Below are 26,551 nucleotides of genomic sequence, written 5' to 3'. Positions count from 1 at the left end.
TGGCAGCTTCCTACTATTTTTACTGTTAGGGCAAGGATGCCCCCTTCCAAGTCCGATGAGACACAGCCTTAAAGGTCAGGGATGATGGGAATTGTAGTCTTGATGTTTAGCCAAAATTGGCTTCCCTGCAATTTCCAACAATTGGTTTCAAACACGCCCTGGGAAGCAACAGAGATCTCAGTGCTATCTTAAGATTTATTGCAGGCTCGCTATGGTATGTAAGTGCCCCGCTGTGTTTTATCCGTGATTGGCTTTATCCTTTGGCATATGTCCCACAGAAACTTGGTACACAGATGAGACATTGCGTACCTCTTACAACTGGCAGAGGCAGATTATAAGAATGTAAGGACATGAGAAGTGCAGGACCCGAGTGCAAGAGCACTCTCCCCTCCTGTGGTTTCCAGCAACTGGTATTCAGAAGCATACTATCACAGACTATGGAGGCAGAGCATAGCCATCATGGCTAGTAGCCATTGCTAGCCTCATCCTCCATGAATTTCTCTCATCATCTTTCAAAGCCACCCAACCTGGTGGCCAGCACTGCCTTCTCTAGGAGCAAATTCTATAGCTTAACTATGTGCTGTGAGAAGAAATCCTTTCGTCTGTCCGGAATCTTCCAACATTGTTTCCTTGGATGTCCACGAGTTCTAATGCTATGAGGAAGAAAAGCCTTTCTCTGTCCACTTGCTCCACGCTCTGCAAAATTTTATACTTTTCTATCATGTCACCTCTGACTCGCCTTTTCGCTAAACTAAAAAGCCCCACATGCTGAACTTTTCCTCATAGGGAAGTGGCTCCATCCCCAATCATTTTGGTTGCCCTTTTCTGAACCTTTCCCAGCTCTACAGTATCCTTTTTGGAGTGAGGCAACTAGAACTATACATAGTATCCCAATTGCAGCCACGCCATATATTTGTATAATGGCATTATGATATCAGCAGTTTTAACTTCAATTCCTTTCCTACCAATCCCTAATATGGAATTTGCCTAGTAGGGATAGCCATCTCTGCTATCTTTTCAGCACCTTTTGAAGACTTTCCTCTTCCGACAAGCCTTTTAAGTCGAGACCTATCCCAGTCTGCGTCTGTGTTAGAATTGCTTTTTAATATTTTTTAAATGTTTTTAACCCTTTTTAAAAAAGATGTTTTTAAAGCTTTAAGAAAAACATTGTAACGTTTTGTTTTAATGTATTTTAAGGTCTTTTTATGATGTTTTAAAGTGTTTTTAGCGTTTCTGTTTGCCGCCCTGGGCTCCTGCTGGGAGAAAGGGCAGGATATAAATCAGATAATAAAATAAAATTGCTTTTTTTCACAGCCGCCGTACACTGTCCACTACGATTCAATCAGCAACTGAGCGCTTGCTTCATTTTGGAGAATTTACAGAGGATACACTGTGCAGATATTCACAACGGAATTCTGACTTTTATAGCAGCTTTTGGGGGATAGGGGATTGTGCGCCTGTGTGGGAAGGGTACAGACTTGGGAGAGGAGATGCTACTCACTCGCAAGACAACCAGTGTAGAAAATTCCTGCTTTCAGAGAGACAATTTTATTGAGCATTAAGAAATAAAGCAGAAAAGAGCCCCAAAGATATTCAAAACAAAGCGTAATTGTATTCAGAGCTAAGCTAAAGGGTGGGGTGTGGGGGGAAAGAACATTTGCAAAATAAAAAGAGCGAAGTACAATTTGGATATTGGAACAATGATCAAGGACAGCAGTGGAGAGCAATTGATGACATTGCTCCTTTCCTGCTAAATACAGTTTATGTACAGTTATACAGGGAAAAGGAACTTGCCTGGGATATGATCCACAGCTTCAAAGCTACCCTGAAAAGCATACACTGGGGGTGGGGAACCTGTGGACCTCCAAATGTTGGTGGAGTACACCTCTCATCGCCCCTGACAATTTTCCATGTAGATTGTGGATGAGGGGAAAATGGAGACCAAAAACATCTAGAGCAGGTGAGACGAACCTTTGGCCCCTCCAGCTGTTGCTGATCTCTCATCAGCCCCAGCAAGCCATGGCCAATGCCCAGGGATGGTGGGAGTTGTAATCAAGCAACATCTAGAGCAGCCTTTCCCAACCAGTGTGCCTCCAGATGTTGTTGGACCACAGTTCCCATCTTTCCTGACCATTGGCAATGCTGGCTGAGGCTGATGGGAGTTGTGGTCCAACAACATCTGGAGGCACACTGGTTGGGAAAGGCTGATCTAGAGGACCAAAGATTCCCCAAAACTGGAACACACCACAGCAGAAATTCTGGTGGTGTTAATGGACAACCTGTCGACTTCCACATGTTGTAGACTACAACGTCCATCATCCCTGAGCACTGACCCTGCCATTTGGGGCTAATGGGAGGTGAAATCCAACAATACCTGGATGGCCTTAGGTTCCTCATTCCCAATAAGGATGCTACATTGTTGGGTGGAAGGAGAGGTGTGATTCTCCCTGTGTGTTTCCTCTCAGGTAACCCTGTAACCGTTGAGGACTGATTCCAGAATTCAGGGTATAGGCCATATTTATTCCACTATTATTTCTCTTTAAACTGTCCTGGTTTCCCCCCCAGAATCCTGGGAACGGTAGTTTGTTAAAGGTGCTGAGAGTTGTGAGGAGACCCCTGTTCTCCTCCCAGACTTACAATTCCGAGGCACTGGGAAGAGGGATTGAACATTAAACCACTCGGGGAGTTGTACCTTTGTGGAGAATAGGAGACTCTTAATTCTCAGCAGCACCCTTCACAAACTACACTTCCTAGGATTCGTTGGGAGAAGCCATGACTGTTCAAAGTGGAACAATAGTAGAATAAATGTAAGGTGTGAATGTAGCCATAGCACAGTAGTATAGTTCTCACAGAGCTATGCCATCCTAGATGCCGCACTTCCAGGAGGCCTGTAGCATTGGCTTTTTCCGGATTCCAAAACAGACTCTCAAAGGCTATGCGTTTACCTGAAACAACAGATGGAAGCATTACACGTGGAGGGGAAATCACTCATTTGAGTGTGTCCCTATGTTTTATTTTTAATTTTCCTGCATCTGGAGGACCTGGGCATCAGGCTTCTAAATCTACCCTTCTTCAGACAGGATATCTTTTTGTGTATAGGGAGAGTGACATCTGCCCTAGACGTTTAAAGCAGCATAGACCACTTTAAACAGTCATGGCCTCCCCTAAAGTATCCTGGGAACTGTGGTTTGTTAGGCATGGTGAGAATTGTTAGGAGACCCCTATTCCCCTCACAGAGGTACAATTCCCTGGGAAGAGGTTCTGACTGTTTAAACCACTCTGGGAATTGTAGCTCTGTGAGGGTGAATAGGGGTCTCCTCACAACTCTTGGCACCACTGACAAACTACTTTGAAGGTTTTGTTAAAAGCGGTATAAGAGGGCTTTAAATGGAAAGTGCAGGTATGACCAAGGTCATACTTTCTGGCAAGGCATCTGGGGCAGTGGAGTCCCAGGAGTTAATTGCAGCCACATTCTGAAAAATGACTTCTTCTGAACCAACTGAGTCAATTCAAGTAAGATTGTGTTAAAGTGGGGCGGGAGGGGAATTACTCGAGACTCCCCTCAATTGAGCTGCTTAGAAAAAAAGAATCAGGGAGAAGGCATCCTCCTGTGGGACTTTCATTTGCAGTTTGGGACCTTCTGAGGCAGGGATGGGCAACCTGTGTCCCTCCCAAGGTTGTTGGACTCCCAACTCCCATCATCCCTTTGGCTGGGGCTGATGGGAGTTGGGAGGCCCATAACCTCAGGAGGGCCACAGGTTGCCCATCCCAGCTCGAGTCTCCCATTTATGCTCGAATTTGGTTCATCCCCTATGCACCGTCCAGAATCCTACCATGATATCGGATTTGGGGAACCTGCAGCCTTCCAGACGGTCTGGACTCCAACTCCCATCAGCCCCAGCCAGCGTGGCCAATGGTGAGGGATGTTGGGAGTCCAGCAACCGTCAGAGGGCTACACTACATTCCGCGTCAAATTCCTGCACCAGCACACATAGGGACGGGTCAGCTGCAGCTCAGTACAGAGTGGGCCTCCTGCATTATAGCCCACAGTGAACCCCTTCCTATCTAAATACAGTGTGGGGAGCGTTTGGGCCTCCAGGTATTGCTGAACTACAACCCCCATCATCTTTGGCCGTTGGCCACATCTGCTGGGGCTGACAGGAGTTGTAATGCAGTAACATCGGGGGGGGGGGGAGAGATTCCCCACACCTGTGGTACAGCATCAAGGTCTATCACCTCATCCTGTATAATGTGTAGACAGGCTCTAAGGCACGAAAAGGGAAGCCTGTAGCCCTCCAGATGTTGCTGGACTACAACTCCCATCATCCCTGGCCACTGGCTCTGCAGACTGGTCTTGATGGGAGATGGAGTCCAATGACATCTGGAGGGCCGGAAGCTCCCCAACTCTCCTCAAAGGCCTGCTCTCCACAAACAGCAGAATTGGGGGGGGGGAGGCCCGAGTTGATAAAATGGACCAGAACTACTTCCAATTGAAAATGGGGAATACTCTTTTTTTAAAATGATTCCTTAAACTCCTTGCAAGCAGTAGGCTAGGCTAGAATCTTCTCCCTCCTGTGCTAGTTTTCTGCTTTCAGGGCATTTAATTTAAAAAGCAAAACAAAACAGTGTGTGTGTGTAGGGGGTACTGAATGAGTCAACAACTCCCCTAACCCTAATGTCCCAAGCAAGAAGCCTGCCCTTTACTGCAGGGGGTGGGGAACCTTTGGCCTTCTAGCTCTTGCTGGACTCGAATTCCCCTCAGCCCCAGCAAGCATGGCCAATGACCAGGGATGATGGGAGTTGTGGTTCAGTAACACCTGGAGAGCAAAAGTTCCCTACAACTGTTTTCTCGTGACCAAGAGGCGAACTATATATGAAAAATAAATAACACATATTCTGCTAAGTGGAGCCTGCTACCCAAGTCAAATGCTAAACAAGACAGAAAACTGAATTTCATTTCCCACAATTAAAATGCAATTTGTCTAAAAAGAACCAGTTTGGCTTCTATTAATGGTCCACTCCCATGATGATGATGCACCTCCAACCCAATTTTCAGGACCAACCCTCTGGTGGGTTGGGGCAAAAGCATCAGCACTGATGCGGAGCCTTGCCACGCATCGATAAAGTCATGTGGACTGGCTTCTTGGCCAACTTGGATTTCCAGTCAGTGATGGTGTATGTTTTTTTAAAATGTGTGTCCACCTTGGCTTCCCTCCTGCTAGCCAGAAGTTCTTTATCCCTTATTCCGAGGAAAGCCTTGGAGGAATTCATATAAAAAAGCTTCTGTCACATTCAGGTTACATAAGAATCCACTGCAGGGCTTGGCGGTAAAGGAGGATTATCTGGGCCAAACCAGATTCTCAAGTGCTGCCAGCTGGTTTCTGATTGCTAGCCGAAACCCTCCTCACCAGAACAAAGTAAATTTTAGGCAGGGGATGGGGGAAGACTGATGAAGTAGGCCCCAAACCACATCACTCAATCTCTCTTCCTACCAATTCCTCTTTTCTCTCCTGGTGGTCTGAAAATGTCTTTCTGGCAACAGGAAGGGAACCATTAGATATACGGGCTTGTTATTTCCAGGGACAGACCTCTTCATGGTTGCAGGTTACTGGGAGGCAGACAGAGAAGATGGCGGACTGGTGCTAAGCAACCACCTCATGCTTCTCCAGCTCCCCTTCCTCACCAAAAAAACAGCATGGAGATAAAGATACAGGGGCAGAAAATGGAGGGAGGAGGAGGAAAAAGAAGGAAGCAGTTAGCCAAAATGGAGGTGGGAAGGGCTGCCCATTCTTTTCACAGCCTAGTCAACAACTAGTTTTAAGAAGGCAATTACACCCATCGCCGCCTCCTTTATCCACCAAACAAGTTCACTCAGCTGTGGCGTAGTTTTTTGTTTTCTATTTGAAAGAGGTGCAAGTGTTGACTGTTTGGAAAAAGAGAGGGGAAAATACTTTTCATATCTTAACCTCACTGCCATTTTCTTCCTCCTCTTCTTCCGCCACCTCAGGGTAGGTCTCTTTGGACACCTGCGAGAGGTCCACCATCAGGCTCAGGTTGACACACTCAGGGCACTTCTCCGGGTTCTCGGCGCTGGAGGAGAAGATCTTCCCGCAGTCGGCGCAAATAAAAGAGTTCACGCCCAGGTGGCAGCGCTGGTGCCGGATCAGGGCCGCCTTGGCCTTGAAGCAGCTCCCGCAGTCGCGGCAGGCATAGGGCTTCTCGCTGGTGTGGGTCCGCTCGTGGGCGATGAGCTGGGAGCTCTCCCGGAAACACTTCCCACAGTCCAGGCACATGTAGGGCTTCTCACCCGTATGGGACCTCTCGTGCGCCACCAGGCTGGAGCGCTGGATGAAGCCCTTCCCGCACTGCAGGCAGATGTATGGCTTCTCGCCCGTGTGCGTCCGCTCGTGCTTGCTGAGGCTCGAGCGGACACTGAAGCTCTTCTCACAGTAGAGGCACTGGTAAGGCTTCTCGCCCGTGTGGGTCCGCTCGTGGGCAATGAGCTCCGAGGTCCAGTTGAAGCCCTTGCCGCACTCCAGGCACTTGTGGGGCTTCTCGCCTGTGTGCGTCCGGATGTGGGCCATGAGGTGGGAGTTCTGGCTGAAGCTCTTCCCGCACTCAGAGCAGGTGTAAGGCTTCTCTCCGGTGTGGATGCTTTGGTGGCGGATGAGGTCGGCGCTCAGGCTGAAGCCCTTCCCGCACTCCAGGCACTTGTAGGGCTTCTCCCCCCGGTGGCTCTTCTCGTGCAGGACGAGGGTGGCCTTCTGGCTGAAGCTCTTCCCGCACTCCAGGCAGGTGTAAGGCTTCTCCCCCGTGTGGCTGCGCTCGTGGATGATGAGGCTGGAGCGCTGGTTGTAGCTCTTCTCACACAGCAGGCACTTGTAGGGCTTCTCCCCCGTGTGGGTCCTCTCGTGCAGCTGGAGGTGGGAGCTCTGGCTGAACCGCTTGTCGCAGTACATGCACTTGAAGGGCTTCTCCCCCGTGTGGGTCCGCCCGTGCGTGTTCAGGGTTGACCGCTTCCCGAAGCTCTTCCCACACTCGTTGCACTTGTATGGCTTTTCAACTGGCTGCGGCGCCACCGGCCCCCTAAACTGCGAGCTTTGGCTCAGGCTGGCCCCAAAGCTTTTCGAGGCCTCTTGGCCCTTCTTCTGGAGGAAGCTTTGCTGGACAGCAAACTCGCTGAAATCGAAGAAGCCCCCGCCGAAAGGAATGGAGATCGGACCCCTGCTGTCCAATGGGCGGCCCTCGGAAGCTCCAGGCTGGCCTTCACCCTGGGGAAAGCTAACCTCGTCTCCTCCCCACATCATCCTGTTCAACTGCAATCGCTCCAAGCTCCCCAGAGAAGGCTCCCCTTCCTTGCTCTGGCCTAACCAGCCGGCTGCAGAAAGAAGAGAATCAAGATACAGAGAGAGAATTTGTCAAAATGAGGAGCAGCAACACAGATTTTAGCTATGTAAAAGGTAAGCAGGCGTCCAATTTGGAATCAAGATTCTAGTCCTTATGTGCGCAGAGACAGAAATGAAATCAAGTCGATTACCTAAAATGTTACCTAGTGGCAGCCATTCCATCGGCTGCAGAGCAGAGAGGTGAGAATCAGGGCTATTCCATAGCCTCTGTTAAGAAAGGCCAGCTGCCTGTGGCCCTCACTCAAATGCCAACTAGCAGCCATTCCATCAGGCTACTTGCTCTTGTCCATCCATCCATCAGGTCCTGCTTGTGGGCTTCCCATTTGGGGCATCTGGATGGCCACTGTGAGAACAGGACGCTAGACTAGGTGAACCATTGGCCTGATGCAGCTGCTGAGTTTTTCTTATGATCTTATCCCATCTGATCACTATCAGAACTTTAAAGAGCTGGTGCCTGCGCTTGCCTTTTTCTTCCTCGCCTAGACAAATCTTTGAAAAGGCTCCAGAGTGGCTTACAACTGCAGAGCAGGGCAAAGATGCTTTAAATAAATGATTAACAAAATAGGCAGACCACAGCAAAGAGACCTTAGGGTTCATATGAGGATGCCTTTATATATGCTACTTCCACGCCATGTAGGGCTTTATCAACACACACACATACAAACCACTAGGTGGCTGAAGGATGGAATAAAAATGCCAATCCTCATTTGCTATCTAATTCTGTCACATGCAGTAAAAATGAATAGAATCCTAACGTGGCAGAGTGGGACCACATTCACATCATACATTTATTCCAGTATTATTCCACTTGAAACAGTCATGGTTTCCCCCAAAGAATCCTGGGAAGTGCAGTTTGTGAAGGGTGCTGAGAGTTGTTAGGAGACCCCTCTTCCCCTCACAGAGCCACAGTTCCCAAAGGTCCCCGGGAAGCGGAACTGAGTGTTAAGCCACTCTGGGAATTGTACTCTGAGGGAAAAAGAGGGTCTCTATTATTTATTTAAAATATTTCTATCCCGCCCTTCTACTCTATAATAGGGCACTCAGGGTGGCGTACAAAAATAAAATCAAACATGTACATAATAAAATTGTAAACAGTAAAATCACAAAAACATTAAAATAAATTTAAAATACATAAAAATACAATAAAAATACATAAAATACAATATATATATTCTATATATATACACATATACATACACACACACATACATATACACTAAAGGGACTACAAAGGTAAAATTTAACGCAGAAGGCATAAAATCAGTGTCAGGTTTTACCTTCAATCCCTCCCAAAGGCTCTCTCTCTCCTAGCAACTCTCAGCACCTTTCACAAACTACCCTTCCCAGGATTCATTTGAGGAAGCCATGACTATTTAAAGTGAAATAATAGTGGGCTAAATGTATGGTGTGAAAGTGGCCTGGACTGCATCACTTCAGATCACAGATGTGCATCCACACTGGAGAGAAGCCTTGCATGTGTTTAGAGTGTGCTCTCCCCAAGTAAACTCTATCAAAAAACAAAACCCCTAGCATGTTTCAAAAATTCTTAGCTACCTAAACCAGACATGGGGAACCTCTGACCCACAGGCCAAATTAGGCCCACCCCTGACAGTGGATTCAAGTCACAACTACAGACTTTTATTTATTTATTTATCTATTATTTGATTTATATCCCGCCCTTCCTCCCAGCAGGAGCCCAGGGTGGCAAACAAAAGCACTAAAAACACTTTAAAACATCATAAAAACAGACTTTAAAATATATTAAAACATCTTTAAAAACATTTTTTGAACATTTTTTTTAAAAAGGTTAAAAAACATATTGGTTTTTTTTAAAAAAAAAAAAGGTTTAAAAACATATTAAAAAGCAATTCCAACACATGACGCAGACTGGGATAAGGTCTCAACTTAAAAGGCTTGTTGAAAGAGGAAGGTCTTCAATAGGCGCTGAAAAGATAACAGAGATGGCGCCTGTCTAATATTTAAGGGGAGGGAACTCCACAGGGTAGGTGCGCCACACTAAAGGTCCGTTTCCTATGTTGTGCAGAACAGACCTCCTGATAAGATGGTATCTGAACTCAGGAACCACAAACCCACACCACCTCCATCTTGCTAGGATTCGGACTCAGTTTATTGGCCCCCATCCAGTCCACCACTGAGCCCAGGCAGTGGTCCAGGGCTTGCGTGGCCTCTCCTGATTCAGATGTTACAGAGAAATAGAGCTGGGTATCATCACCAAGGGCTTCATATAGATGTTAAACAGCATGGGGGACAAGATGGTATCCTGAGGCACCCCACAGCACAACTGCCAGGGGACCAAAAGACAATCACCCAGTGCTATTCTCTGAAAATGACCTTGGAGATAGGATCGGAACCACTGTAAAACAGGGCCTCCGATACCCATCTCACCAAGTCGGTCCAGAAGGATACCATCGTCAATGGTAACAAAAGCCGTTAAGAAACTACTTTTCCTCTGTAGATTACCTTTGCAGACAACTTTGCCAGTCTGCAGAGGAAAAGTGAGGACCCCTAATTAAGCCCACAGGGCAAAGTTTCCCCACCACTGGCATTGAGACCATAAGTCTCATTTTATATAAAAAAAGGCAGTTCTTACTAGTTTTACAGCCCAAAAGGTCTGCCCACCCAACACTGCCTACAAGAGGCTCACCTTTGAGTCGCAGCAGCATCTCCTGGAAGGCAGGACTGTTCTGACATAAATCGCCGTATTTGCGCTTGAGTTCCTCAAGTCTCAGTGCCAGAGGGTCCTCTTTTCCCCTGAGGATTACAAGAGGAGAGAGAAAAAATAGGAAAGGAACCACGTAAACAGCTTTGCATTTGAGCAGCAATGGAGAAGGAGGCCTGCTTAGTACACAAGAGTGCCTGGGATAGTATCTGTCAGGTCCCAGCCAGAGGAGTCCTCATCAGAGGAAGACCAGGAGGTTCTGGTCTTGGACCCAGCCATGGCTCAGGATCCTTCTGAGGGTGAGGGCCCAGGGTCCTATGATGAGACCCTCGATGGGCCATCTCCACCCAGGGCGAGTTTGGCCTCTGACAACGAGGCTGTTAACAACCCCCAAGCTCAACAGAGGGGCATCTCCTCCAACGCCAGAGGGAGACCTGGAACATCCAGAGGAGTGCCTGACTACAGGCCTCAGGAGTAAAGGAATAAAGGACTGGCTGCAGATGATCAATGGGAGTCAGCTGAGGTTTGGGTATGGTTCAGCAGCTACAGCATAAAAAACTGAAAATTGGAGGGAGAAATATAAATAATTTAAGATACGCAGACGATACCATACTACTAGCAGAAACCAGTAATGATTTGAAATAAATGCTGATAAAGTTAAAGGGTAAAGCACAAAAGCAGGACTACAGCTGAACGTCAAAAAGACGAAAGTAATGACAACAGAAGATTTATGTAACTTTAAAGTTGACAATGAGGACATGGAACTTGTCAAGGATTATCAATATCTTGGTACAGTCATTAACCAAAATGGAGACAATAGTCAAGAAATCATAAGAAGGCTAGGACTGAGGAGGGCAGCTATGAGAGAACTAGAAAAGGTCCTCAAATGCAAAGATGTATCACTGAACACTAAAGTCAGGATCATTCAGACCATGGTATTCCCAATCTCTATTTATGGATGTGAAAGTTGGACAGTGAAAAAAGCGGATTAAGAGAAAAATACAACTCATTTGAAATGTGTTGGAGGAGAGCTTTGCGGATACCATGGACTGCGAAAAAGACAAATCATTGGGTGTTAGAACAAATTAAACCAGAACTATCACTAGAAGCTAAAATTATGAAACTGAGGTTATCATAGCTTGGACACATCATGAGAAGACATGATTCACTAGAAGAGACAATAATGCTGGGAAAAACAGAAGGGAGTAGAAAAAGAGGAAGGCCAAACAAGAGATGGATTGATTCCATAAAGGAAGCCACAGACCTGAACTTACAAGATCTGAACAGGGTGGTTCACGACAGATGCTATTGGAAGTCGCCGATTCATAGGGTCACCATAAGTCATAATCGACTTGAAGGCACGTAACAACAAAAAGGCTTGAAGGGCTGCCGGAACAATGTCTATGCACCAGCTCTGTACCTGCCCTGTTTAAATATTGCTTGTGACCCCAGACCTGTCTCTCGCCTTACCCCTTACCTGCGTTGCTTACAGACTGCTTAGCTTCTGACGCCGATTCTTGCCTGACCCCCTTGGTTTTGAGATAGGCTCTGGACTCTGACTTTGGACTGACCCTGGGCTGCCCTCACTCATGTTTGTGCTGGGGAGTGTCTCGTCTCCTCAGGGATCCCGGTGAGGCAAGCCTTTCCAGAGAGCTGTTGATGCGTTTTAATCAATTTTTCACTGCTGTTTTAATTGTCTTGTAAGTGTATTTTTTGTTTTTAACCGATGATGATGATTGATTAAATTTATATCCCGCCCTTCCTCCCACAGGGAGCCCAGGTTGGCAAACAGACGACAATGAAAACATCGCAAGAACAAACCATCTTAAAAAACTATTCCAGTACAGATGCAGACAGGGATAAGATGTCTAATTAAAAGGTTTGCTGAAAGAGGATTTTAATGTTTCTTCTAAACCACTTGGGAGATCCTTCTTCTCCCCCCCCTTTTTTTTTTTACAATTAAACGATATAGAAATTTTGTTACATAAATTAAAAAAAAACACTCAAGGTCAATGGAAGGGAACGAGAGAGTTTTCACCCCCTGGAAGAAAGCCCCATTCTTACCTGCTCGCAAAGCTTCCAGCTTCCTGCAGGGGGTGATGGAAGGGGAAAAGAAAAGACATACATTATTATGTGAATGGGAGTAAATTCTTTTTCTTACAAAGATCCATTGAGACCCACAGGCAACAGGTTAAGGACAAGGAAAAGAGAAATCTATCTTTGCACAATGCATAATTAGAACTGTGATCCCTAAGGGTAAGTTTTCTGAGATATGGCTTTCTTTTATTCCGTTCGTTAACTGCAACAGAAGTGTACAACGGCCTCTCAGAGCTCCCCGTGTCTCACCCCTCCTGGTCAGTGGCAGCGACCCACCATGTTTGGAAGCCATGGTGCCCCACCGGTGCCCTCTCACCGGCCGCTATGGCAGAGCCAACAGTCTCTCTCTTGCATCATGGAATTTTGAGGAGATATTTATCAAGACCTTCTATGGGCACCATAGGAGGTACTGGCAGGCACATTGGTACCCACAGGCACCATGTTGGTGACTCCTGTATTATACAACAACAGGTCTGGCTCCTTATTGTGGGCCAAAAAGGAATCTGCCTACCCAACATCAGATCATGTAATAATCAGTGGAGGCTGGGGGCTCCAATGTCAGTGGAACTTCTTGAAGGTTCAGACTAAAACCTGGAGAGGATTTACTGTTCAACTGACATCAGAGCCACCAACCTCCACTGGTGATGATTTTGTTTATCTTACTCAACTTCATTCCCCCCATCAACAAAAAGCCTTACCACTATCTCCTCGCAGCTGTTCCCTTCCTCTCCATCCTCTTCTTTTCTCAGGTCAATCACTTCAGCATCCAGCAACGCCTTCCAATGAATGAAATTGCTAAGATCAATAAAAACCCATTGCGACAGCCTCCTCCTTTTTTTATTACATTTATATCCCACTTTTCCTCTTCCTCCAAGGAGTTCAAAGTGGTGTCCATGGTTCTCCTCAATTTTATCCCCACAACAACCCAGTGAGGTAGGTTAGACTGACAGATTGTGACTAGCCCAAGGTCACTCAGCAAGCTTCATGGCTGAGTGGGGATTTTAACCCTGGCCTCCCAAGTCCTAGTCCAACCCTCTAACCACTACACCACACTGTACTTCTGTAAATCTGTACATTTTTTGAAGTTCTATTTTTTAAAGAGGACCTTTTCAGTTGTGGCTCCCCATCTATGGAATGCGGTTCGCAGTGAGGTCCGCCTGCTGCCTTCTTTGATATCTTTTCAGCCCTTGACAGACTTGAGATGATGTTGTTTGTATTAGTGTGCTGCCAAAGCTTTCTGTGGTTGTTGTGGGGTGGTGGTTATTTTATTAATTTGGTTTTATGGTCTGGTATATTTATGTTTGTTTCTAACAATGTTGTAAGTCGCTTGGAGAACTTTGGGTACCAAGCAACTATTAAATCCAATTAACAACAAAGACAACATAGTTTGGGTCCCAAGATACCAATGTACACCACACAGTATTTCGTAATCCACAAATGTCACTGCGTATCAGGCAGGTGTCACCTTGATGACTTCTTGGTGCCTGTTGAAGACCTTCCTTTGCCAACAAGCGTTTTATCCCAGTCAGTGTCTGCATTAGGCTTGAAACTGTTTTGTTCCCCCCTATATTGTTTATATAATTTTTACTGATCTTTAAAGCAATTATTTTATTGAGTTTCCAATGACAATAAATAAATATAACAAAAACTACTTTTAGCAGCTTAATAAGATCCAGAATTAAACAAAACAAGTTCATAAAGTAAGAGAAAGAACAAAGAGAAAATGACAATACTCAAAAATGTAAAAAAATTGAGATACAATTATCTTTACATTTTCTTACAAAAACTTAATCTGCCTTTTATGTTTTATTTCTCCACAAAATCATTCTGAGGCATCAGGTAGTTTCAAAGTCACTCAAAATCTCAACATTTTTATTGCTGATGTTTTTATTTGTTAAAGTGTTTCAGCATGTTTTATGGGAAGCAAGTCAAATTTAAATAATAATGAACAACAGCAACAACCACTATGTCAGGTATAAGTCAGGTGGTTGCAGTTCACAGTAAAAAGGATGTCGTGGGCCAAATTAGAACCTGTGCTGGGCCTAATTTGGTCCACTTGCCAGAAATTCCCCACCCCCGTGCTATTATTATTATTATTACTCTTTATTTTTACCCCGCCCTTTTTCCAAAACTGGAACTCAGGGCGGCTTACAAATAAAAACTACACATAGGTAAAAAACATACAAAAATATACAATTAAAATAGAATTAAACTATTCGTAACATTAAAATCATGAAACATACACTTAAAATACTAAGACAATTTAAAACATTAAGAATAGGACCATAGAACAATACAACTGACCTTATGAGGCCCTATCTTAAACATCTTCTAGTCCAAAAGCCTGTCGGAATAAAAAAGTCTTTGCCTGCCGACAGAAGGATAGCAAGGAAGGGGCCATTCGGGCTTCCCTAGGAAGAGAGTTCCAGAACCTGGGGGCAGCCACCGAGAAGGCCCTATCTCGCGTCCCCACCAATCGCGCTTGCGAAGGTGTGCAAACAGGACATGATCCCCTTGCCTGGATTTTAGAGGCTCAATCATGGCCTTCCTATCCCCAGTTTCAAGGAGTGACCCCTAACCAAGGCTGCATACGTACCACCATACATTTAAAGCACATTCTCCCCCACACACAAAGAATCTTAGGAACTATAGTTCGTTAAGGGTGCTGGGAATGGTAGCTCCGTGAGGGGTAAAACCACAGCTCCCAGGATTCTTTGGGGGAAGCTATGTGCTTTAAATGCATGGGGTCTACGTAGACCAAGCTCAATTGCAGAGTTCAGCTGAGGAGAAAAGCAACTGGGGGAACAGACCGCAAGGAAAAGTAAACTAGATGAGAGGAAGGGTCTCGCTTTGTACATGAATGAGGCAAAGCCAAGTTCTCATCCATTGGTTTTCCTCCATAATTACTTATTTGGCTGTTATGTTTCCAGTGCAATGGGAATTTTATACCACTAACCTCTTTAAGAGTCAGGAAAAACTCAGTCAATCATAAGACCCAAAGTGACACTCCTACCCAAAACAGCAGAACCAGCTTTTTGGCCCAACATGGTCCCATCCACACCATACATCTAAATACGGTTGGGGGATAATATTTCCTAAATCAGATTTATTACCGGATTTTGACATAATCCGACAATCCGCATTGTTTTTGGACTGGCATTGATTTCCTGCAGTGGGTTGTGGCCGTTTTTTCTTTTTTTAAAAAAATCTGCTCTGAATTTTGTGTTATTGGCTTCATAATCCACTTTCCTCTAAGCTGATGCATTATTAACTTAACTCAGTGGAACAAGTGCCTACAGCATAAGCATTTTCATTAATTTTTCGCTGGAAAAAACTGGCGAATTGGCAATTGCGCAAACCATCGGGGGGAAAAATGGCAGATCAGTATGGAAGGCCGGACTGTCGGAATTCAAATGGATAGGAACCAGCTACCGAACTCCCACCCCTACATCTAAAGCACATGGCTCTCCCCCAAGAATCCTGGAAACTGTCATTTGTTAAGAGTGCTGGGAATTGTTAAATTGTTTTTAAAACATGCGTTTTTAAATTTGTATATTTGTTTTTAATGTTTTAATTGTTGTAAACCACTCAGAGAGCTTCGGCTATGGGGTGGTATACAAATGTCATAAATAAATAGTAGCAGCTCTGTGAGGGGTAAACTCACTATCTATATATTTAGGCTTAAGCTGCACCTGTTGCCACCATGGCTATGATACGTACAAATAGTTTGTGCTTGTAGTAATATATGCCTCTGAATGCCCGTTGCTGGGGCTCGCCAGCGGGGAGAGTGCTGTTGCACCCAGGTTGGGGGGCTTCCCATTGGGTCACCTGGTTGGCCACTGTGAGAAGAGGATGCTGGACTAGAGGGGACCCCTGGCCTGATCCTTAACAGTTCTCTCTTAAGTGAGAAAGAAGGCACGAGGCAGTTTTGGACTGCTATTTTGCGCTAACGGGTAAGCTGACTTTGAGCCACATTTGCAGTTCCAGGGAAATTTAGCAGCCACCCTAACGAAAAGCCATCCCCAAACCCCAGCAGTACCTCGTTGCTCTTCCTGCTCTCCTCTTCTTTAGGATCTTCAATCAGCAACTCATCACCGCTACTGTCCTCCTCTGTTTTAACCCTGTCCCTTCTGATTTCTAACGGATCAGCCAGATTCGCCTGCAATTTCTCATGCTGAACCTTGGAGGGGGGGAGGGGAGGGGGGGAAAGACAAAACCATTAGCATCTGGATGTTGCGCCAAATCGAATCACCACAGCAGCTTGTGCAGCTTTAAAAGATTTTCACGGGCAACGTGCACTACATGCCAAGCCGCATTACGAATCTGGCCGACATTTTTCTGTCTGCTGTTTATGCACCTGGTAAGCCCAGACACATCTGGAGGGCCCGAGGTTTCCTGCCATAAGCCATGGTTTACTGGCCTGAGAATGAGCCAAGTGGTTGAACTGCTACTTACTCATCAGGAGGTGCTTCTGCTTCCACATCCCTGGCAAGTAATCAGGGATGAAACCAGTTTCCCGTTACGGATGTAACAGAAAACTGCGGTTTAAACAATCCAAAGACCTCAGGCCAACATGTCAAGGCTTGGTGACAACAACTTACTGCACACATACCTCGTTTTCTTGCAATGACGTAGATGGCCTGTGAGAAGCTTGGAAATCAGGCACCAGTCGGCTGATACGCCCAGAAAAACCATCTGCCATCTGGAACAAAATGCCAGTTAGAACAATCACAGCCTAGACCAAAAAATAAATGTTTAAGGTCTTAGCACAGATGACATCTTACACCATGGAGAGGAAACCTCTGGCCTTCCAGATGTGGCTGCACTATAGCTCCCATCATCTCTGACCACTGGAGTTGGGAGTCTCACCACATCTTAAGGGATACAGGGTCCTCATCCCTGCTATATCATTTCTGAAACAACAGCTGCAAGCACTGTTCCTTATGCAGGCAAAATGGCATCACCCACACAAAAGAGGGAGATTACTGGCAGACTGGAGGGAACGGAATTGCATATTCAGAAAAAAAAATCTGACGAACTCCTCTTCTTTAAAAAAAAGAACAGCCCAATGAAGACTGAACATGCTCAGTGGCCACAGAATGCTACCTGACTGTTGGCGGGGGGAGGGGCTGAGAGGGAATGCAGCATCCCGGAAGGAGGCACTGAATAGGAACACTGCACTGCAACATTTTGTTGCAGATCCCACAAATATATATGTGTGTGTGTATGACATACACACAAACACTATAAAAGCATAAATATATGAATAATGAAATAAGCTTTTGCAGCTGCTGGAGAGGCTCTAACACTCCCTTGAGAGTGGAAAAATGGTCGGCCAACCCACCAACCCAACAGCCCAGGGCTCTCCCACAGCCAGATAACATTTTGGACTACAATTCCCAGCAGCTCCAGCCAGCACAGCAGCTGGAAAGTTGCCTTTCCACAGCATAGGAACATAGAAAGCAACCTGATACCGAATCAGAACACTGGCCCATCTAGCTCAGTAGTGGCTACAGTGACAGGCAGTGGCTCTCCAGGAGTTCAGGCAGGAGACAATCTCAACCCTAACAGGAGCTGCAGGGAATTGAACCTGGGACCTTTCGCCTGCAGAGCTATGACCTCCCCCATAAATGTCTTGGACTGTACTGCTCTACAAAAAGTCATAAGTGCCCTTCCTAGGGGATTCTCGTAGCATTATAAGGCAGTTTCCTTTGTTCCCAAGGCAGTCCATTGGTCCACCTAGCTCAGTATTATTGACACTGACTGGCAGCAGCTGTCCAGGGTTCTAGACTGGGTTTTCTCCCAGCTGGGGATTGAACATGGGACCTTCTGCATGCAAAGCAGATGCTCTACCCACCGAAGTCCCTTCCCTCTGGCTATCTCTTTTGCCTCGTTGCACCACAACTTCACAAAGATTGCAACCTGAATTGTACTGTGGCACGTTCAGGGCATGTTGGAGCCCCTGCAAACACAGGAGTGAAATTCCTACCTTTAACTCATCACTTGTTGCCGATCCCTCATCTTTCTCACTCTCTATCAGCACGTCCTTGCCGTCCGCTGGTTCCTCAGGCGTATCTTCATCACCTCCTCTCTCTTTTTTAAGATTGGTCAGGCCCACCTTGAAGACCACCTGAAGAAACATCAAGGAAAAGGGGGGGGAACAGCCACCCACAAGTGAAAAGTTATTTCATCTGCAACGTATGAAGGTAAGCCAAAATCTACGATCCCTTATGATGGGTAAGAGACTCGCACATCATGCCTGGAAGGATGAAATGCTCACGGTCTATGACGCAGCAGTATGGAAAACCTGAACACCCTTCCTACATTCAAACGCACATTTGAACAACCTTTGTTTGGATACCTATTTTGACATTTGGATGGCATCTGTACATGTAAATTTAGATGGATGTCTTGAAGCTTATATGATTTTAAGCCTTCTACATTAACTTTTACCCTTGTAGTCCCCTTTAGTACCACTCCCTATATATATGTATATGTGTGTGTGTGTAAATATATATATATATCTTTCCCTTCTACCCTATAACAGGGCACTCAGGGAGGCTTACAAAAATAAAATCTAACACGTACATAATAAAATTGTAAACAATAAAATCACATGTGTGTGTATAGTATTTTATGTATTTTAATTGTGTTTTATGTATTTTAATTTATTTTAATGTTTTTGTGATTTTACTGTTTACAATTTTATTATGTACGTTTGATTTTATTTTTGTAAGCCGCCCTGAGTGCCCTATTATAGGATAGAAGGGCAGGACAGAAATATTTTAAATAAATAAATGAAATAAATAAAGACCCGTAGCTCAGTGGCTGAGCATCCGCCTTGCATGCACAAGGTCCCAGGTTCAGTCCCCAAGGGCATCTCCAGGTAGTGCCGGGAAAAGACTCCCTGCCTGAAACCCTGGAGAGCTGCTGCCAGTCTGGGTAGACAATACTGAGTTAGATGGACCAAGGGCCTGACTCAGTATCAGGGAGCTTCCTATGTTTATTTATTTATCTAATAAAATGTATATACCGGTTGATTGTAAAAAAAACCACCACCACCTCAAAGTGGCTTACAATATGTTCCTGTTGTGTTGTTCATGTCAGTTGACAGGGGGAAGGATCCTTTTTCTCATTTTTTCCCTCTTCCTTTCCCCCTCCCCCTTAATAAATTTGCAATAAAAATCCATTTTAAAAGAAATCTGCCTGGCGCCTGCCTGTGAATGTGTGCGCATGCAACCCCTCACCCACTAAAATTCATTTCCCACCCTGCCCTCAATAACATCAACTTCAATTCACTTACCTACAAAACCCAGGAAGAAATTCAACAGATGCATCCCCTCCATCGTAGAAACTGCCTTATACAGAGTCAGACCCCTGGACGGTCTAGCTCAATACTTTCTACGCCACTGGGCTCTGCAGGGTTCCAGACTCTGGGGTCTCTCCCAGCACTACCCGGAGATGCCATTGGGGACTGAACCTTCTACATGCGCAGCAGATGCCCTATCCACTGACCTATGGCCCCTTCCCTTTGGATATCTTTCTTGCCTTTTTGCACCATAACTTCACAAACATGATTTCCTAAATTTTACTGAGATACGTTCAGGGCTTATGGAGTCCTGGAAAAAACGGCAGTGAAATTCCTACCTTTAAGTTGTCATTGGTTGCTGAACCTTCACCTTTCTTGCTGTCTATCAGCATGTCCTTGCCATCCGCTGGATCCTCAGGCATATCTTCATCTTCCCTCTCTTTTTTAAGATTGGCCTGGACCTCCTTTAAGATCACCTGAAGGAAGAAGGGGGTGTAAGTCACCCAGGAGGTCAAATGATCTCCACCATGCCCCCCCTATGATGAGCTTCTGCCGGGCCTTGAAGACCTGGCTCTTCAGGCAGGCTTTTGGGGTGGGTTAGGTTTTATTATTATTGTTGAGATTTTTAATGTTTTAATGTATTTGTATGTTTTTATTTTGTACATTGCCCAGAGTGGCTGGACAACCAGCCAGATGGGCAACTAATAAATTTAATAAATAAATAAATGTTAAATTTGAAGCATTGTTTCATGTGTAATGCATTAACATAAGCCAAAATCAACAGCAGAACAACACAAATGGATTTGACGATCCCTTAAATTCGCTAAGAAACTTGCACGTCAAGCCTGGAAGGATAAAACACTCACTCTCTTTTTACGAAGAACACTGAAAACCTGAACGCCCTTGCTACATTTGAATGTTACTTTTTATAAGCCCCTATTTGGAACATTCGGATGGAACATATGGATGGAACATAGATTGATCGGTATGTGTGAATCTGTTGTTGTTATGTACCTTCAAGTCAATCACGACTTATGGTGACCCTATGAGTCAGTGACCTCTGTGATGTTCCTGTATTAGTGTAAATAGGGTAAGTGCTGGTTGTATAGGAGATACATGGTAAGTAGAATGAAAGAGGAAGGGCGAGTGAATGGGCAGTAGAATGCTGGATGATTCGCTGAATGTTTAAAATGGCTGACAGTATAACAGGAAGTATGACAGGTAAATCTGGGTGGATGTGAAGTGGATGTGAAGTGGACATTGGTGGGTTTGAGAGAGTTGTTTGTCAGGAGAGCGTGGAGAAGGAGGGGGTGGAGTTCGGATTAGTATTAGATAAAACCATATGCTTATGTGCCTTATGAAGAAATCTTGTTAATCTAGTTCTCTGTGTTATTTAATAAATACTTAATTTGGTTTACCAGAGGCCTGATCCTTGGCTGGGGTTTCACAGACCAGAAGGGAGGGTGAGGTAAATAACCAAGGCTGAAGAGTGGCAAATGGTGGCAGCGGGTGAAGGGAAGAATATAACACCACAAGTATTCAGAGCAAACCAGAATTATAAGCCGTCTGAGTAAATCAAAGGGATTGGGACAGCTTAAGCACGCAGTCACAGAGGTAACCTAATTGAGGGAGACTCAGGCAGAGTCTCTAGGAATACTGGTTATAGGACGTGACTGGTGGTGCTGCCTAGCAGGGGGATCTGTTGAGATCTATGCTAGAGCGGAGAGGGAAACCATAAAAAAAGGACGGTCCGGACTGGTGGAGTCCCTGGTGGTGCCTAGAGACAGGCAGTAACCACGAGCAGGTAGGAACCTGACAGGGAGAGCCAGGGAAGGGCGTCACAACCTCCAATAGCATCTGTCGTGAACCACCCTGTTCAGATCTTGTAAGTTCAGGTCTGTGGCTTCCTTTATGAAGTCAATCCATCTCTTGTTTGGTCTTCCTCTTTTTCTACTCCCTTCTGTTTTCCCCAGCATTATTGTCTTTTCTAGTGAACCCGCTCTTCTCATGATGTGTCCAAAGTATGATAACCTCAGTTTCATCATTTTAGCTTCTAATGATTGTTCTGGTTTAGTTTGTTCTCACACCCAATTATTTGTCTTTCACAGTCCATGGTATGCGCAAAGCTCTCCTCCAGCACCACATTTCAAATGAGTTGATTTTTCTCTTAATCCGCTTTTTTCACTGTCCAACTTTCACATCCGTACCTAGAGAGCGGGAATACCATGGTCTGAATTGAGACAGATTTATTGATGCTAACAGGAAAGGGCCATAGCTCAGTACAAGAGCATCCACTCTGCATGCAGAAGGCCCCGGGTTCAGTCCCCAATGGCATCTCCCGGTAGGGCTAGGAGAGATTCCCTGCCTGAAACCCTGGAGAGCCGCTGCAAGTCAGAGTAGACAATACTGAGCTAGATGGACCAATGGTCTGACTTGATTTAAGGCAGCTTCCTCTATTCCTCTTGCATTGTTAATGTGAGCTGATAGATGTATGTGTGTGTGTGTGTGCGTTGGGTCTCTTTTTTTAAATTTTTTTCCTTCTTTTTTTCTCACTCAATACATTTGTAATAAAAATCAATTTTAAAAAAACAATAGGCCAAAATCTGCCCATGACCTGTCTGTGCATATGTGTACGCGCACACACACACCTCTGTCATTTCCCATTCCGCCCCAAATAATTTCAATTACAATTAATTTACCTCCAAAACACAGACAGAAATTCAACAGATGCATCTCCTCTACTTTATACAGAGTCTCATACAGCCATATACAGAGTCAGACCAATTGGTCCATCTGGCTCTGTATTGTCCACACTAACTGGAAGGAGCTCTCCAAGGTTTCAGGCACTGAGTCTCTCCCAACCCTACCTGGAGATGCACAGGACTGACCGCACGCAAACCAGGAGCTCTACCACTGAGCTACCGCCCTTCCTAATCACAAAGTAAGACTGGAATCTGATTTATCTTTAAGGGAAGGGATCTCAAGCCAGTGATAAAGCACATGCTTTGCATGCAAAAGTTCCCAGGTTCAATATCAGGCCCAAGTGTTGCTGGGAAAAACTCCCTGCCTGAAATCTTGGAGCAATCCCAGGGAACTGGGTCTTGCTGCATTTTAAAGCTCCCACAGTGCCCCAGAGCAGGAGAAGTTTAAACAACAGCTAGAGAGGATCAGAACACCAGACTAGAAAACATTTTTTAAAGGGGGGCACAGAGCAGAGGTGGACCCTGCCTGGATCCTGGCACTTGCCCAAAGACGCCGGGTGTTGGCACCGTCCCGGATAGAGTAATCAAGACTAATAAAACTCTTAACACTGTAGGGCAGGTAATAAATCCTATACAACATAATAGGGGGAAAATATTTTTTACTCCCACTTACCAATCCTGATTATTTTATGGACATAATCGTGCACTATCTGCTTATTGTTTTGTCACCAATGTTAAATTCATATGTTTAGTATCACATTTGATTTAAAACTCAATAAAAACATTTTTAAAAAACCCTGTAGGGCAGGGATAGGGAAACCTACAGACCTTGGCCCAATTTCACACGGACGGCAAGAAGAGGTGCAGAGGGGTGAAGGGCAGCCGAACAGGAAGAGAGAACGGGGTGGCCCCCCTCAGCTTTGGGTCCGAAACGGCACAATGCTGGAATATGGACCCTGACAGTTAACCCCAAAGGGAATGCGGCCCTCAAGAGGAAAAAAAAAAGATTGCCCACCCTGCCACTGTGGGTTCAGTAGAACCCCTACCAGCGCTTCAAGCGCACCCAGGGAAAGACCATAACTCAGCAGCAGAATATCTGCCTTGCATGCAGAAGGTCCCTGATTTGAGCCCCAGCAACCTCTCTCAGTAGGACCGGGAGAGACCCCAGTCTGAAACCCTAAAGAGCCGCTGACAGTCAGTGTGGACATTTCCGAGCTACATGGACCAACGGGTCCGACTCAGTATAAGGAAGCTCCCCTTGTTACCATAAGGGGTTGCACTGAGTAGCCATGCAAAGAGTCTCTACGTGCATATAGCCACGGACAGGTGAGTACACTTCCAAATACCAGTTGCCGGAAACCGCAGGAGGAGAGACTGCTCTTTGCACTCAGGTCCTACTTGTGGGCTTCCCATGGGCCTCTGAGAGAACAGGATGCTGGACTAGATGGGCCATTGGCCTGATCCAGCAGGCTTTCCTTAAGTGATCCAAACAGGCTCAAGATTCCATCCCCTTGCATGAGGGAGTTCTACATGCATACATCTCTATGCACAGGGGGTGCCAACCCTCCCAGTGGCTGAATGAGTGGCCGGTGGGGAGCAGGTGTAACCAGCAGCAGGCACCCCCCTCCCAAATTTATAACCCTGCCCTGGAACGAGACAAACAATTGGACCATCCAGCCCATCGCTGTATCCTCTTGATGTCAAGAGGCCTCAATTCAGGGAGGTGACCTTGCTGTCCTTTTAGAACAGGGGTTCCCATACTGTGGCCCGCGAGCTTTATTCAGCATGCCCACATTGAATAATCAATTATTATTGATTATACGTGTTGCATTTTGATTGCTCCTTTTATTCCTTATCTCACGCTGCCATCTGAATTCTACGACCTGCAAACCGCAACGCTGCGAAGTACAACGTAACATATAAAAAAAGCAACACAAATACTATTAAAAGTCACACAGCATCCAGCAACAGCGTTTTACAATTACCTCAACAGGGAGAAAAATGGTCCACCAAGACCATCAGCAATTTTAAAGTGGTCCGTGGGGGAGGAAAAGGTTGGAACCGCTGTCAAACATCTTGTTCTCACAACGGCCAACTCGATACTCAGCTGCTGTTTTTGTTTTAGACGGGAGATGCTGGGGTTTGAACCCAGGACCCTTTTGCATGCAAAGCAGATGCTCTGCCACCGAGCTTATTCCAGATCAAATTAACACAGAGTAAAAAAGGAACGTGCTTTGTGGAATACAGCCCTCAGGAATCATCTCTTGACTCTTCTGCCATTGCCCCCCCCCAATGCCTACCTCAATTTTCTCCTCTACAGCCTTTTCGTCTCCAGTATCCATGGCAAAGCTGCAGCGATCACTAAGCAAATACTGTACTGTGATTCTGTTGGGAAAGAGAGAGAAGAGAAATGGGAGATTTTAAAAGGAGATTGAAAGGAAAGAGGGGTAGAGCTGTAATCAAGGAAGGCAATTATTTCTCTGGGGTGGAGAAATCGGAGAAAAGCCCTGAATATAAGTTTGCAAGGCTATAATTAAAAGCGATAAAGAAGTATCTCTCTATATTTGGCTCTCCACTTCGTCCCACGCAGGCTGAGTCTTCATCAGCCGAGGATGGGGGGGGGGAATCCGAGGAAGGGCTTTGATCTGGAGCGCTAGGCCCCACGTGTTGCTGTGTCACAAAAACTAGGCAAATGGGCACGTGCAGAGTGCAATTCTGGCAGCCCACCTCAACCCCCGCCTATTGGAAGAAAGAAAAGGGGAGCGGAGGCGGGGAGACGGAGCATCAAAGAAGACAGGAAATTGTTTTAAAAAAATGCTTTAGAGCACGTGCAGAAAGGCTTCCTTCCCCACCCTCCACCCCCAAAATACACACGTATGCTGAAGCACAGCCTGCTCCCGAAGCTTGTCTAGAGCTGCGAAGGTGCAGAGAAGGCCTTTCGGCAGGCCGAGGGTGATGCAACAGTAAATACCAGGATCCTTCTGAGCATGTGCAAAGCGCGCGCCACTACCCCCTCCCCCCGCAATGATCACGCACTAATCACCACCCCCATCTAGAACTGGGGGAAAGACGAGCTTCCCGAGGCGGGCACAATTATTAGAGAATGCCTCTGAGCATGTGCAAAGTACACCCTCTCTCCCCCCCCCTTTCACCTCCGGGTGCAGGTTCCAGACAGAAGATCCTTTCTTTTCTTTAAAAGTATATATATAAAAAAAGGAAAATGGAAGGAAGGCAAAAAAAATGCAGTCTTCCAGAGGAGTCCTTTCGGAGTCCAGCCTCTAATCCTCGGGTCTTTAAGAAGAATGTCTACATTGCAAACTTAAACCGGTTAGCCACCCACTCGCTTCCCCTCCCGCGGAACCCTGGGAGTTGTAGGGAGAGAGTCACTATCTGACCATTCTCTGCATTGCTCCCAAGACTACATTTCCCAGAGTTCCTTGCACGGCAATAGAATTAACTATACATGCCGCTAACGACCCTCTCAGAAACCACTTTTGAGAAAGAAACCTGGGGGAGGGCGAACCAAGGCTTTTATTTTATTTTATTTCTTTAATTTCTGACTAAAACCCCTTTTTTCTCTTATGGAGTTTTGTCTCTTTTCAGGAGGGGGAGAGCCGGAAACCAGGTTGAAACCGGTTTAGGGTCGCGCCGTATGGAAGCGCCTTCTTGAGACTCCTTTCCCCAGGTAAGAAAACGAGGTCTTTCCCATGTCCTTCTCGTGCAGAAACTGGGGTGGGGACTGCACTCACCGGTTCACATGGGCAGTGCCCGGATACAGAATCTGGTAGTCAGAGGAAGCGGAGTGTCTTGTTCAACTGAGCAGAGAAATAACAAGAGAAATGGCCTGGGCTTCCCCTGAGCCAGGGCCCTCTGGTGGCCAGAAGTAGTGCATTAATAGCCAACAATGCGAAATCGCACCGGGTATGTATGTGTATGAACGTGTGCGTGAATTAAGATTTAGGCTGCCTCCACGCCATACATTTAAAGCATATTATTTCCCTCAAACAATCTTGGGAATTGTAGTTTGTTAAGGATGCTGGCAATTGTACCTCTGAGAAGGGATAAACTACAGTCCCCAGGATTCTTTGGGGGAGGGAATAATGCACTTAAAATGTTTGGTGTATACACAGCCTAAAACAAATATTAAAGGCTTGTCTGCCTTTTACAGTGGTGTGACAGGCAGAAGTTCAACAAGTGCATGTTTGTTATTTATTATTGCACCTGTATCTCACCTTTCCTCTAAGAAGGCCAAGGTGGCATACATGGTCCTCCCCCCCCCCCGCTCATTTTGTCTTCACAACAAGCCTGTGAGGTAAGTTGGGCTGGGAGACAGCAGTTGGCCCAAGATCACCCAATA

The 26,551-nt window shown here is 45.8% G+C and overlaps 2 protein-coding genes across 8 annotated transcripts in view; one reads left to right on the top strand and one right to left on the bottom strand.

Moving 5' to 3' along the window:
• Positions 1-1,524: 1,524 nt before the first annotated feature.
• On the bottom strand, positions 1,525-26,040 carry LOC133381226 (zinc finger and SCAN domain-containing protein 2-like). 3 transcript variants are annotated; one of them, XM_061620018.1, is made up of 10 exons: positions 25,944-26,040; positions 24,495-24,579; positions 19,831-19,968; positions 18,173-18,313; positions 16,796-16,885; positions 16,223-16,363; positions 12,882-12,959; positions 12,151-12,173; positions 10,072-10,178; positions 1,525-7,378 (listed from the first exon to the last, which is right to left on the bottom strand). In XM_061620018.1, exons 2-10 carry the CDS (start codon positions 24,534-24,536, stop codon positions 5,955-5,957), a joined length of 2,184 nt encoding a protein of 727 aa, XP_061476002.1. In that variant the 5' UTR covers positions 24,537-24,579; positions 25,944-26,040; the 3' UTR covers positions 1,525-5,954. The 3 variants fall into 3 exon arrangements, with proteins under 3 accessions (XP_061476002.1, XP_061476001.1, XP_061476003.1); XM_061620017.1 differs by lacking the exon at positions 25,944-26,040 and adding an exon at positions 25,347-25,908; XM_061620019.1 differs by lacking the exon at positions 25,944-26,040 and adding an exon at positions 25,069-25,158.
• LOC133381264 (zinc finger protein 629-like) overlaps positions 25,408-26,551 on the top strand; it is a 44,216-nt gene continuing 43,072 nt past the window's right edge. For 2 of the 5 annotated variants that reach the window (XM_061620158.1, XM_061620157.1), the window contains exon 1: positions 25,408-25,879. The gene's annotated coding sequence lies outside the window, so the exon portion shown is untranslated. Of the gene's footprint in view, positions 25,880-26,018; positions 26,116-26,551 lie in introns of those variants that run through there. The other 3 variants (XM_061620152.1, XM_061620156.1, XM_061620153.1) reach the window with 2 other exon arrangements.

The sequence above is a fragment of the Rhineura floridana genome, chromosome 3 (assembly GCF_030035675.1).
Source record: "Rhineura floridana isolate rRhiFlo1 chromosome 3, rRhiFlo1.hap2, whole genome shotgun sequence".
NCBI classification, from domain to species: Eukaryota; Metazoa; Chordata; class Lepidosauria; order Squamata; family Rhineuridae; genus Rhineura; species Rhineura floridana.
The sequence above is the reverse complement of the archived record's forward strand: the minus strand, read 5'-3'. Positions and strand labels throughout refer to the sequence as shown.

Excerpts from the sequence above, each read along its gene's own strand:
- LOC133381226 (XM_061620018.1), bottom strand. The coding sequence starts at position 24,536 with ATGGATACTGGAGACGAAAAGGCTGTAGAGGAGAAAATTGAG. Across the intron at positions 12,174-12,881 it reads ACAGCTGCGAGGAGATAGTG|GAAGCTGGAAGCTTTGCGAG; the intron begins GTAAGGCTTTTT and ends CACCCCCTGCAG. Across the intron at positions 10,179-12,150 it reads GCTGGAAGCTTTGCGAGCAG|GGGAAAAGAGGACCCTCTGG; the intron begins GTAAGAATGGGG and ends TGTAATCCTCAG.